Source organism: Pseudomyrmex gracilis, unplaced genomic scaffold (genome assembly GCF_002006095.1).
Source record: "Pseudomyrmex gracilis isolate BER0280 unplaced genomic scaffold, ASM200609v1 scaffold_29, whole genome shotgun sequence".
Classification (NCBI taxonomy): Eukaryota; Metazoa; Arthropoda; class Insecta; order Hymenoptera; family Formicidae; genus Pseudomyrmex; species Pseudomyrmex gracilis.
The window spans coordinates 1,061,603-1,074,792 of record NW_018020613.1 but is presented as its reverse complement, the minus strand read 5'-3'; the positions used below and the strand labels follow the sequence as shown (position 1 = coordinate 1,074,792).

Below are 13,190 nucleotides of genomic sequence, written 5' to 3'. Positions count from 1 at the left end.
GAAATAACGCCGAGAACATTCCCTTTGTACTTACCAAAACTATGTGCAATTGAAAAGAAGTGAAAGTCATTTTCTAAATCTGAATCAATGCGACTATTCCGTGTGTGAGTTTATTATTGTTATATATTTAATAGAGCCAGATGAAGCCGGATACTAACATGCGTAATGTAAGATATTTTATAACGTGTAATGCACATAAACGTTTTTTCAATGATAGGTTTGATTTCAATCTTTGTGTGTGTACATATGATGTGTTGCTAATGTTATACATAAATAAAATATATACGCGAGTATTTATTAAATTATGTCGCACTTGTATCATATGTGTATGTGTGTGTGTGTGTGTGTGAGCGCGCGCGGGAGTTTTTTGTTAAATTATTGAACTTTGTATGGGGGAAAAAAAAAAAACTGTTACCATATTCTAGCCTCTTGCGTAATTCTTATCACTGTCAACAATTAAGTCATCAGAAATTACTAACATATGAATCAAACATCATCACGTACTTATCGAAAAGGAATATTATGATGTATGTAGTTATAAAAAGCTTTACTTGCAGAATAAATATTAATGATGAGTGTTTTACTGTTACAAGTATCATCATATGCGGCACTTGAATTCAGTTGTCAGCCGAAGAAATTATTTAATTTGTGTCTTTTTTTTCATCAAAATTTTCCTAGCGTGGTTGTAATAAGTAATGACGTTTAATAACAAGACAACATTTTGCTGAGCGAAAAAATAGATAAATAATCTTAAACATATTTTGTCATACTTGTTTTGCGATATTATATGTGTATATTTGTTTTTAAATCATGTATTGATTATATATATATATATTTTTTTTTTTTTGCGATATTTTTATTTTAGTTGAATTGTAAATCGGTCTGGTTATGACATTGAAACTTTTGACATTGGAAGTCATTGCTTACGCCTTACGCTATGATAAATGTTGCGCGACGTTATGTGTAAAAATTATACTATTTTATATAATGAATGAATATATATGTCGTGAGTGAAGACAGTTTTTTTTTGTCGTTATTTCCACACATCCTTGTGCGCTTGCGATCATTTATGTAAGTATTTTATGCATTAATTTTTTGTAGCAGTTTACATAGTATGTTAATAACAACGAGGCGTTGTGCGTCTTAATTTGCAATATCAACGATAATTTTTGCATTTCTACGTTGCTACATATTTGTCGCATTAATTATTGATACTACGTTTTTCAGATTTTGTTTTGCGACTTAAAAACTAGTGAGCCAAAGCAAATCTTGTTTGACAGCGGAGCGCAAAAAGTTGTATATAATTTATGACGAGAACAAGTCAATAGCTTGTCACAGAAAGAGCTCAGCTATGTTTCATTTTTATGTATGACTGATTCTTTTTCCGATTTGTAAACGATACAAATGTTTAAGTTAAATAAAAGTAATATAGTGTAACATTTTAATAGGCACTTTACACATGTTAAAGTGTGTGTTTTATGTGTGTGTAATAAGATAAAAATTTAATATAAAATGAATCAACAGGTTGTTGCACGTGTGCGTCTCTTATTTGCACTTATTTCATAACTTTAATTACATAAAACGATCGAGTATGATTAACGAATAAAGAATGCAAACTCGAAAAAAACGGATGAGTGAAAAAATTTCGTTTTGTCATTTAAATTTCTAAAATTTATTAATTTTATCTAGAAAGTTCTCTCGCTTTTTTCACGTGCAAACTGCTTATTTTTTAAACTAATTTACATATGTAACAACGAAGAAAGTGTTTTTCTCAAGGAAACAAGATTTTTAAAACAAGGGATGTGCAGGAATTGCACATCCCTTGTTTTAAAGTGCGTGACAACCGTCACGGCAACGTATCAACGGAATGTGAATATTAATTATCAGACGATTTAATTTACAAAGAGAGAAAAACAAATCACTAAATAACGAACATACGAATTTCTGTTGTGACGACATGAGTGATACATGGGAAAGATCATTAAACGTTGTTCATCTCGCTATGGCGACACAGATGTTTATATCCAACAAACGTATATAATATTCATCCCTCCTCATACACGTGCTTTCACGCGCTTATAATGTTGAACCTGACGATGATAATCAGTCAGTAAAGATTGAGCACCAGGCACGTTCACTTTGACGTCCTATTATCAGAACGAGGCCAACAGATACGACAGTAGACTCATTTTGTTCTTGTTTTTTTTGTTAGTTTTAAACTGGACGATATAGATTGTTAGACAATATACCAACAGATACGACAGTAGACTCATTTTGTTCTTGTTTTTTTTGTTAGTTTTAAACTGGACGATATAGATTGTTAGACAATATACCAACAGATACGACAGTAGACTCATTTTGTTCTTGTTTTTTTTTTTTATTTTTAAACTCGACAATAAAGATTATTAGACAATTATACACATTTTTCGACTATGGCCGGATCTGTGGTTCAAGCAGCATTTGTCGTCGTTCTAACTATCCTGATCTGCAGCGAAACGATTCTCGCGTATCCTTGGCAAAAAGCGTACGTATTACGACAGGCAAATTACTGGTGGACACGGCAGTACCTGCTAATGGGAGAGAGACAGGAGGCGTTCGGTGGCAATTTGATACTGAATCCCATCGAGACCAAAGCCAATGAGATTCTGATGACCGCAAAAACTCAGGAGATCAACGACGGTTTGACGTTTTCATCTTTTTACTGTTTCACTAACCGAAAACGCTCAAGACTCTCGCGATCCTTTCGCGCGAACATGTCTGTTCCCCCGCGCGATAATAATAAGAGATTTGTAATTTTACTGTGTTTATAAATTTTACATTACACATATGTGAAAAAACAATTAGATTTTCAAACTACAAGTCGTCACTCCCTACGTATAATTACATAAGTGTTACATACGGGATTTTCAGTTTATTGCATAGTGACACTTANAAAGTCATGTTCTTTATGGTCACGAAATATTTAAAACAAATATTCATAAGTAAAGTAAAAATTTAAAACCGAAAGATCCCTTAACTAGGGAAACTATATGAAGCTTCAAACTTTCAAACTGCTCTCCTCTAAAATTTGCGTTTTGGAGTTACGGNATTATACGTAGGGAGTGACGAAGTATACATTTTCTAGTTCTTTTTGAATGTTATAAATCGTTCGAGACAAAACTGTGTTTTGGTGAACTAAAAAAAGCAAAAATTTGTGTATTTACGCGGGAGAAAAAGTTTTGCTCTTATATAACCGGCAAAAAAAAATTTGCTTTTCTCTACTGAAGTCTTTGTCTTTCGTCAACAAAACGTTTTGCTGACAAAACAAAAAAATAACGAGTTTTTCTTGCCGGTCATATAATAACTAACTCTTCTTTTGCTATTTGTTGACGCGCCTTCGATTTACATCAAAATTACTTTGTTGTTTGCCGGTTGAACGACAGGACAAGAAATGATCCGAACTCGCGGAGATCAAGCACGACAATTAGTTCGCGACCGACACACACGTTTTTAGCTCGTGATATTTCAACGCTATGCGATATCAGGCTATTTTTTTTTTTTTTTGTTATGAATAATTGAAATTATTGTCTTCGAGATGTTATTATTAAAGAAACGGGTTCAACAAGAACGTACTCGAGAAGTCGAGATGAGAAAATATCCAATGAGAATCTAAAAAAAAATGTAACTTCCTCGAACACACATTATTCTAGCAAACATTTTTTTCTTTTTGTCTGTGTTCTTTTTAGACTTGTAATTGTATTTAAACAATTTCTAGTTTCTTCTTTTCTAACAAAAGTGTAACACACACGCACGCTACACCGACGAGTATTTTATGAGGTCATAATTTCTTTATTGTTTTTTTTCATGTGCGACTATTTGCGTAGTTCTCGGCGCGAGAGAATTCTCGTGTCATTAAAAAAACATTATTTCAGGTAGACTTTAGAGTGAGTTGTGATTGTTATTTTAATTCCAAGTCACGCTCGTTTCCGGTTTTCTGAGTGAGTTCTTGAAAAATGAGTGTTTCCAAAATCGCTTCTTATCGCGATTAGACACAAGACTTTGAAGTGACGTGGTAATTCAACAATGTGTTATCATAAATACACATGCAATGTTGCGTCTTGCAACACAAGTAACTTATCAAAAAACTGATCAAAAAAGAAACGCAGTATTCAAAATTTGTTAATTTGCCTCTCTGTAATAAAAAAAAATCAGAAGACACATGACAAAAAGTACATTCTGCCGTGAGATCACGCGTTTTCTTATCAGCCACTTGCGAGACAATTTTTTGCCATTTTTATCTTGATAAAACGTTATCCTTCCACGTTTTCCAGGTTTTGTCAAGGGTAACTCCTTCTTACCGTCGCGTAACTTCCTAGAAGTGATGCCAGAAATCGAGAAATCCGAGGTCTTCAAGATCTTGCGCGATCTTCCCAAGGGTGGTGTTCTCCACGTCCACGACTCCGCAATGGTGTCCCTCGACTACAAATTGAACAACTTGACTTATCGCGATAATTTGTACGTGTGCGATGAGAACGACACGTTCGTGATGAAATTTTTCGACACGCCCAATGATCAATGCAATTGGCAATTACTGAGGGATTTGCGTCAGAATCCGGATCGGGCGAAAGCGATCAACGAGAAGATCGCGCAAAAGATGACGATGGTCGTGAAGAATCCGAACAGCGTTTACGAAACGGTCAACGATGCTTGGCGTAAATTCGACAGCATATTCGCGTTTATGAACACGTGGATGGCCTACCCACCTGTCCGCAAGGATCACTTTTATCAAGGTCTGCAGGAGTTGTACGACGACAACGTGATGTACGTAGAGGTGCGATCAGGTCTGTCGAAGATGTACGATCTTAATGGCACAATGTACGGACCGGTGGAAGTCGCGAGACTTTACAAAGAAGTCAGCGACAGGCAAGGCGCTCTTTTATATACATCTCTTTTTTAAATATTATTTCTACATTAATTTTAATGTTTTTTATTTTTTTTTTTTTATTTGCAAAGTACATTATTTTCATTAAAAAATATTAATTAAAGAAACGATGCTTTTTGCGTTAAATATACACATTGAAATGAACCAAAAAAATCATATTTCTATCGATATTTTTGTTGTGATATGTTCGTGTAGATTTTTAAATGACCATCCTGACTTCATTGGCGTTAAGATCATATATGCGCCATCCCGCTTTGTCGAAAATGTTGACAATTATCTGAAGACAATGATAGAGTTGAATAAACTCTATCCGGATTTCGTGGTTGGTTTCGATCTGGTCGGTCAGGAAGACAAGGGAACTCCTCTCATTAAGTTCGTCGACACATTGAACACCGTCAATCCGGACATTCAGTTCTTTTTCCACGCCGGAGAGACCAACTGGGACGGCGAACCCACTGACATGAATATTATCGACGCCGTGTTGCTCAGAAGCAAACGTATCGGTCACGGGTAAGTTCAAACGCAAGAAGTTTTTTTCATTTAATTCGAAAATTTGGTTTTTTTTTTTAATTACACACACACACACACACTAAAAAACATTTTATTCAAATTAAAAACCAAATTTGAAAATTCGAATTAAACGAGAAATAATTATTAAATTAAAAGACAAATTTTTCAATGGCTCAGATATAAAACAAATAATGTCACGAGAGACTTAAAATCATCCATCACTTCTTAGATACGCATTGACGAAGCATCCGTATTTCTGGGACTTAATGAATCAGTTCGAAATCGCGGTAGAAGTCTGTCCTATTTCGAATCAGGTCCTCGCGCTCGTGAAGGACTTGCGAAATCATCCTGCAACGACTCTGTTCGCGACGGGATCGCCCGTCGTAATTTCCAACGACGATCCTGGCCTCTGGAACGCTAAAGGACTGACTCACGACTTCTACGAGGCTTTTATGGCACTCATGAGCGCCAGCTCGGATCTTGGAAGTCTTAAACAATTGGCAATGAACTCGTTTATTTACAGCAGTTTAAACAATACAGAAAAACAAAACGCGCTGACGCGATGGCAGGACAAATGGGATGCCTTCGTGGACAAGCTGGCTCAGTCTAATAACGGTGAAATGTAGAAGTTTTGTTCTCACAGAACAAAAATTCACAGAAACTTCACGAAATGCGATAAAATGGATATCTAACAAACCTAGCTGTAAACATCTAATGCATTTCTAATAAGATTTTTGTTCTGTCTGGAGCTAATCTCTAACATGCGCGGACTCTGCGTTGATAACGCGATACGACTACTAACTTGCACGTGTAAACACAAAAGATAATCGCGATTAAATAAAACAAAACGACATAATCTGAGAACTCGAAAATTTTAGAAATTCCGATGTTCTGTACGATTGCACCATTTGTAAACGGTCTATCGATCAAAATCATTGGAATTTTTCACACTGCGCGTTCTTAATTCATTCTGTTGAATGTTTTATCAGAGAACTGTATCATAAATTATGTACATACTTAATTTCCGCTACTTTGTTCTGTGTGTTTTTTTTTCTATGGACGCATTTCGCGTGAATAATTTTAACTCCTTTGAAAAATGACACGTTTATTGAAAACTACATGTTCATCAAACATTCTTCAAACAGATTATTCTATATTGCTATTATGTTTGTTTTTGTACAATAAAGCACGTACCGTTTACAAAATAAATGTTAGTCTTTTCATCGTGCGACAGCTGTCTTACTTGGATGCCTGCTGCAGAAGATTGTAAGCTGAATAAGAAGCTCTGCAAATCTAGAATTATATATCATGATATCATAGTGTTACATCATCGCAGAAAGTGTGTTTATTTATGACCGATCTAAGCAGTTAGTTTTTTTTATTACGCTGCGCGAACAATCGCTGCGCGCTGATAACAATTTTTTTTAAACACACTCTCCAATTTTGCGAAACACGCGCATATAATGTGAAGATTTTATTATCTTTCCGATTTGGTTCTACTTACCCAAGTAAAAGTATCAAGAGATAACGCAAATATCCCGTGATAAGAAAACGCTATGCCTTTTTGACTGTTTAACATAACTAGCATCAGCAATTTACGCTCTCGCGGCGTTGTCATTAACCAGTCGCTGGAATAAATAGCAGTCGCGATGCTCTTGCTCTGAAAATAAATTGGAATGAAAATTTTTATTAGCAGCTACAGAATAAAATCTCTTATATTTCGATTATTTATTTAATTCCCCTCACCTTTAATTCAAGCTCGTTTCCGTACCAGCAGTAGTAGAACAACTGAAGCATTATACCGCTCAGATACAAAAGCATAGAAAAAAAGCCCGTACTGAGCAGTTTCTTCTGCAAAAAAAAAAAAAACGAAAAAACTCACGTTACATCAATGCAACATTTGAATATATTGGGCGAGATGACCTCCCGACAAAACCTACCTTCGATATCAAAAAGATACTGGTGCACACGATAAACATACCAGAGAAGAAGAAGATCATGACCGTCCAGATGAAGAGCGCGCGCGTTTTCTTAACCAGAATGTTCACGAGAAGATGATGACGGACGCATTCCTCGATCGAAGCGGTCGCGGTCTTCGTGCGTCCGGACGACATGTCTCTTTGCAAATTTCGCGTTAATCGACAGCACATCAATTCGATCTGCGCACAGGCGTGAATTGCGAAGCCGTAAACGAGAGAATCGAAGGAAACGTTGAGCATTATCGCGTAAAACATGGAGACCAGTTGTTGCAAGCACGTAAACAGATAGGGAAGTAGATCCGACACGGAGTACGGGATGTACGATTTTACTGGTAATACACGTTCGCCCTTGGTCAGTAGTGTCATAGCTGTAGTAACGAGGAAGCTCAGCAGGGCTGTGTAAGATAGCGCCAGGAAGGAGATAGTGCTCCGTTTAGCTGTTTTAGAATTAATTCGATTGGTTTTTTTTTAGAATTAATTTGATTGGATTTGAAGTAAAAATTCTAAACATTCGATTTTTCAAAATAAGAGAGACTTATTTTTAAGTTTCAATTATATCATTTTGTTTTGTTTCTAATTATGATTTATATATTGTGTTAATTAGAAAAAATTGCTTGACACTATTAAAACTTATATATAAAATATAATGTATATATAATATTTTATATTTTATCTTATTCTATCTTATGTTACGTTGACATTTTTATGTTCATATCCTATGATAATGCAGTTACGTATTTCGATACTCCAATGTATTTAATCCTTATCATTCAATCACCTTTTCGATTGTGTTCTTCCAATATCATCTTTTCCATAGAATTTCTCGGCTGGCACATTTGTTCGCGCAAACAATCCAACAGCGTGGACAGTTCGTTTTTCCGTAGCAAAAAATTTGCGTACTTTATGCTCAGCGTCACAAAAGTCAATCCCAGAAAGAGACCTTCCGTTAAATCGAGAATGCGATCGCGCGTGCGAATTATCTCTACGACATCAAGTATCGTAAATTCGTATATCAAGAACACGATCGCGTACCTACGCAAGCATCGCTGCTTTAGATAAAATTTAAAAAATGTTAGAATTGATAAAAGAGAGAAAATATATATTTTACACATATTTTTCTTACGAAAATTTTTTTGGCAAGATAAAATCTGTATAAAATCGAATACTGGATTTTATCGGATTTTATTTGTCTACATTATACACACTTGTAACAGAAACGCGAGAGTTTGATGCACGCGTTATCGTCGATCCGCTCTCTCCACGCGCCGCAAAATTGCAAAACTTTGAAGTTCACCGGCAGAATGTCCATAACTCTTGTATTATCATCGAATGATATCGTCTGTGCTTTACTCTTGCCCCATTTCAATTGTCGTAAAATCTTCTCTACTACGTCTTTTGATAAATGAAAGAAACATTTTTTTTCCGTCGACGTAACAATCTCGCGAACTGCATTAATATTAACACGACGTGCGCGACGTCGAATGTGTGTTTGAAATTTTAATATACGATCGAACAACCGGAAAGTTTTCCGTGAATGTTTTTTCTACCTTGAAAAAAAAAAATGCGCAACATATATTTTTTGACATAATAATACAAGGCTGTAATAAATGACCCGTCAGCACACGCGGTCGCAAAGGAAACTGTACTCGATAAGACGCAACGCCCACGCGGTTCGATATAAATATTAAATATCGTGACGTTCACGCAGGCTGTACTTTGCAAAATAAACGAGATATAAAAAAAAAAAATAAGAAATAAGGGGAACAGTCTGAAGATTTTATTTTACTAGACTTTTGTGTAATCGCCTAAAATACAGACGTAAAAAAATAGAATGCAATTCTATACAACGCGTACATACACGAATGTGGTAATTCTTTTTTTTTTTTTTTTAGTTGAGATTTGGTTACATCGACGTTTGTTGCAGTACGTTAAAGGTCGAGTAGGACATTTTCAAGATCTGCAAAAAAAGAATTATTACCTGTAAATGTTTGTTGTTATATTATCGCTAGTGAATGAGAAATAATGCACATTGTGTGATAAATTTACCCAAGTAAAAGTGTCAAGAGCCAAACTAGAAATGCCGTAATAAGATAATTTCAGTCCTCTTTGGCTGATGATCATCATGAGAAGCAGACTTCGACGATTGTGCGTCGTGGCAATCGTCCAGTTGCTCGAATAAATAGAGTCGCTGATGCTTTTGCTCTGTAGGACGAAAGAATTTCTCTCATCATTTTTACAGATTATTACAGGTAGATGTGCTTTTTTTCAACTTTCAAAAACAATCTATAGTTCACCATACTAGAATATTGTAGCAAAATTATAGAAATAATAACTTATGGTTTTTTTTGTTATGTTTATGTCGAGCTTGAAAACCGAGGCTCTCAAGTCCGATCTTTTGGTTATCACCTTCAGTTGCAACTCGTTTCCGTACCAGCAGTAAAAGAACACTTGAAACAGCATGCTGCCGAGGTACAACAGCAGCGAGAGAAATCCAATGCTGAACAGTCTCTTCTGCGAAAGAAACTCAGTTCAGTACGTTGCGATATTAGACATTCAGTACGTACGCGAACTTCGCGATTTAGATATTCAGCGGTATTCGACGCATTTTTTTTTGCTATCTGCGTGTCCCGTGTATAAAACAAAAAAAAAAGGTAACTTCGTTAGAGGTGGCTGGATCACTTGAAAATGAATATTTGCGAAGTGTTATTATCCGCATATATGTAATTAAATATATCAAATATATATTTTATTCTATATTTGTGTTAGGCGGAAGCGTCTCTTTGATTATTCAGTAGAACGGGTCAAAAATAACTCAGCCACAGTCCTCCGAAAGATACGTTCTTCGTAGGTTTGAAATTAAATAACGACTGGCATTAATTGAAATCATAATTATTGCAAAATTCTTTACAAATTAAATCGCGTGAAATTAAACAAAGCGTGATCGTAAAGAAATTGTTTTTAATTTTCACGCGACCTTGGACATTTGGAAAATACTGGTGCACAGGGTGACCATACTGAAAACGAACAAAATCGTCACAGTCCACACAAACAACGACTGTAGCCTGCGCACGAGCTCGTGCACATGTAAGTGATGCCTCACGCACTGGTCGATCATCGTGTTTTTTTTGTCAATCGGACATCGCTTCATGTCGGATGGATTCTTGAAGATCTCCGACAGACGGTGGCACAGCAGCTCGATCTGGCCGCAGACGTGAAGGGTGAAACCGTAGACGAGAGAGTCAAACGAGACGTTGAGCAAAACACCGTAAAATATGGCACCCACGTGCTGAAGATAGGTCGCCAAATACGTGTAAAAGCTGGATATGGAGTACGGCAGATACGTCTTGAACGGCAAAGGTCTGTCGGTATCCTGAGGTCCCACGATAGGGGCAAGCACAAGAGCTACGCAGGTGGCTTGCGAGATGCTCATGAAAAGTTTAACACACCACTTGGCTGCGACACACGCGTACATAGATATTTCCACATTTGTAAAAAAAAAAATCTTATAAGAGAAAGAAAAAAAAAGAGGAAAAATATTCAAGTTTTAAAAAATCGGCACAAAAAAATAATGAAATTATATTCTAAGGTTGTGAAATAGCGTTGAATTGTCATGTAAAACATAAAAACTTTTTCCGTGTGTGTGCGAGCGTTTAATTTTATTATTTTTTGATACATTTTTTTTCAACGTAAAATTGATCGAAGTTTATTCACTTATTATCGACTAAATTGCTAAAAGTTTTAAGACTGAAAAAACTGAAAGAAAACAATATGCTTACGAAGCTTTAAGACAGATTAATAATCTAATTTTAACGCTACAACATTCTGTTTGATATGCGATATGAATCGTTAGAATAACAAGAGGAGTACCTTTGCGGTCGTACTTAGTCAGAATCGATCTTTCCTCGTGATTCTTCGGTTGACACGTTTCGCTGCGAAGACAATCCAGCAACACGGACACTTCGTCTCGTCTCGCTAAGAAATTTCCGTATTTAATGCACAAAGCTACATAAGTTAGAGTTAGGAACAGTCCTTCGGTTATATCCTCGATGTGGTCACGTGTCCGTATAAGCTCGATCACTTCCGATATCGTGAACTCGTATATCAGAATTACTATCGCGTACCTGTGCGCATAAAAAACGTTTTTTATTTCTTGATAGATGTCATTTTTCGAAATCGATTTCGAGATAAACAATTTCGCTTTTTTTCGAAATTGCAACAAAGACGAAAAACTTTCGGTCGGAATCGATTTCGAACGAGTATATATACGTACGCGACAGTTACCCACGCGCGTCTTAATATTTAAAAAACAAAAACGTTGGAAAATATTACACCACCTTCAAAAATAAATTTTCTTCATTGTTTTAGAAAATCTAATCAAATAACCCGTGTAAAAAAATAATATAAATATCGCTCAAAGAGTAATTATTATATAAAGCAATACGCAACGCAATGAGTAAATGAATGAGTGTTCGTGACAGAGATATCTTTTGGACGAATGTCGGTCGTACTTGTAGCAAAGCTTGAAAAAGCGAATAAAAATATTTTTATCGTTCTTCTTTTCGCTCCACGCGCCGCAGAATTGCAGAACTCGGAAATTCAACGGCAGTACGTCCATACTTTCGAAACAGAATATTTATTTAGACAACAAAATAACCACCACGTCTTATGTCATATGTCTTGCTGTACTTCGAAAATAAAAAACTGTATAGAAAAGAGACAGAGGGATGTTTCATGCATTATTAACGCGTTTGTTCTCGTGCATTAATAATAACCCGTTAGAACGGGTTTCTAAAATGCGTTTCTCAATGTTGTCGTGGCATTTCTTTTAACATTTAATATCGTCGAATAGAACTCTGCGCCGATATTTTCCGATGATTTCTTCTTCTGTCTCCGTATTTTATTTTCAACATTATTATCCGTTCGGATATCTTTGTGAGAACACACACGAAGACCGCGTGGTTGGTGTTTTGATAAATTTATGAGTTTCACTTATGCATCTCATATCGAGAAGTATGTTATTCTAAAAATAACGACCACCCGATGTTCCCACGAACATGTAAACGCGTAATATGTAGCTACTGTATTATTAGTATCTGATAAAAAAAAATATTTTTTTCTTTTTTTTTTTTTTGTTCTGTTTCAATTAGAATACAGTTGCTAACGAAGAACTTACAAAGTTCTAATTCGAAACTTGCTGTAACAAGTTAAAAGCAGAGTAGGACGTCCTTATGATCTGCGCAGACACATAAAAGAGAAACGAACATTTTTATAGTTTAAATGTAACATTTTGCTCTTTCGTTACACCACGTATCAAACTACTCACCCATGTGAAAGTGTTGAGAATTAACGAGCAGACTCCGTAAAACGAAAGTATTCTTCCTCTTTGGCTCATCATCATGACGAGCAACAAGTTTTTACGTTGCTTGGCTGATATGACTGTCCAGTTACTAGTGTAAACGGCATGTGCGATACTTTTATTCTGGGTAAAAACATACGTATATATGATTTATAAGATAAGTAAACTACTAAAATAAATCAAGAAAAACAATTAAAAGATCAGATTACCTTTAAATCCAGCTCATTGCCGTACCAACAATATGAGAACACTTGAAACATCATTGATCCTAAATACAACATAATATTGAAGAACTCGAAACTGAAAAGCTCTTTCTGCAATTACATTTCTTTATTTAATGTCTTATCAATGTGTATGTGATGTACATAATTTTTTTTAACTTTTATACATATATATATATATATATGTATATATATATAATATA

The 13,190-nt window shown here is 35.5% G+C and overlaps 4 protein-coding genes across 4 annotated transcripts in view; 1 reads left to right on the top strand and 3 right to left on the bottom strand.

Annotated features, from left to right (window-relative positions):
* The first annotated feature begins 2,124 nt into the window (after positions 1-2,124).
* Positions 2,125-6,659, top strand: LOC109852401 (adenosine deaminase CECR1-like). Its single transcript, XM_020423526.1, has 4 exons — positions 2,125-2,679; positions 4,311-4,902; positions 5,117-5,431; positions 5,661-6,659. Exons 1-4 carry the CDS (start codon positions 2,433-2,435, stop codon positions 6,055-6,057), a joined length of 1,551 nt encoding a protein of 516 aa, XP_020279115.1. The 5' UTR covers positions 2,125-2,432; the 3' UTR covers positions 6,058-6,659.
* Positions 6,191-8,719, bottom strand: LOC109852404 (odorant receptor 46a-like). The gene is made up of 6 exons (XM_020423534.1): positions 8,616-8,719; positions 8,189-8,442; positions 7,372-7,847; positions 7,178-7,282; positions 6,936-7,091; positions 6,191-6,724 (listed from the first exon to the last, which is right to left on the bottom strand). Exons 1-6 carry the CDS (start codon positions 8,717-8,719, stop codon positions 6,671-6,673), a joined length of 1,149 nt encoding a protein of 382 aa, XP_020279123.1. The 3' UTR covers positions 6,191-6,670.
* A 594-nt stretch (positions 8,720-9,313) lies between these two features.
* LOC109852406 (odorant receptor 46a-like) lies at positions 9,314-12,025 on the bottom strand. Its single transcript, XM_020423536.1, has 6 exons — positions 11,919-12,025; positions 11,278-11,531; positions 10,385-10,863; positions 9,817-9,921; positions 9,457-9,612; positions 9,314-9,367 (listed from the first exon to the last, which is right to left on the bottom strand). The coding sequence occupies exons 1-6, from the start codon at positions 12,023-12,025 to the stop codon at positions 9,314-9,316; spliced, it is 1,155 nt and encodes a 384-aa protein (XP_020279125.1).
* Positions 12,026-12,580: 555 nt separating this feature from the next.
* LOC109852405 (odorant receptor 46a-like) overlaps positions 12,581-13,190 on the bottom strand; it is a 2,667-nt gene continuing 2,057 nt past the window's right edge. Inside the window, exons 4-6 of the mRNA XM_020423535.1 lie at positions 12,976-13,080; positions 12,734-12,889; positions 12,581-12,643 (exon numbers count right to left, since the gene is read on the bottom strand). Coding sequence (XP_020279124.1) covers positions 12,590-12,643; positions 12,734-12,889; positions 12,976-13,080 — 315 coding nt within the window. The 3' untranslated portion in view covers positions 12,581-12,589. The remainder of the gene's footprint in view (positions 12,644-12,733; positions 12,890-12,975; positions 13,081-13,190) is intronic.

Excerpts from the sequence above, each read along its gene's own strand:
- LOC109852401 (XM_020423526.1), top strand. The coding sequence starts at position 2,433 with ATGGCCGGATCTGTGGTTCAAGCAGCATTTGTCGTCGTTCTAACTATC. Across the intron at positions 4,903-5,116 it reads TACAAAGAAGTCAGCGACAG|ATTTTTAAATGACCATCCTG; the intron begins GCAAGGCGCTCT and ends ATGTTCGTGTAG. Across the intron at positions 5,432-5,660 it reads AGCAAACGTATCGGTCACGG|ATACGCATTGACGAAGCATC; the intron begins GTAAGTTCAAAC and ends ATCACTTCTTAG.
- LOC109852406 (XM_020423536.1), bottom strand. The coding sequence starts at position 12,025 with ATGGACGTACTGCCGTTGAATTTCCGAGTTCTGCAATTCTGCGGCGCG. Across the intron at positions 9,922-10,384 it reads GTATTTTCCAAATGTCCAAG|AAGAGACTGTTCAGCATTGG; the intron begins GTCGCGTGAAAA and ends TTTCTTTCGCAG. Across the intron at positions 9,613-9,816 it reads GAAACGAGTTGCAACTGAAG|AGCAAAAGCATCAGCGACTC; the intron begins GTGATAACCAAA and ends TTCGTCCTACAG.
- LOC109852404 (XM_020423534.1), bottom strand. The coding sequence starts at position 8,719 with ATGGACATTCTGCCGGTGAACTTCAAAGTTTTGCAATTTTGCGGCGCG. Across the intron at positions 7,848-8,188 it reads GGAAGAACACAATCGAAAAG|CTAAACGGAGCACTATCTCC; the intron begins GTGATTGAATGA and ends ATTCTAAAACAG. Across the intron at positions 7,283-7,371 it reads GTATCTTTTTGATATCGAAG|AAGAAACTGCTCAGTACGGG; the intron begins GTAGGTTTTGTC and ends TTTTTTTTGCAG.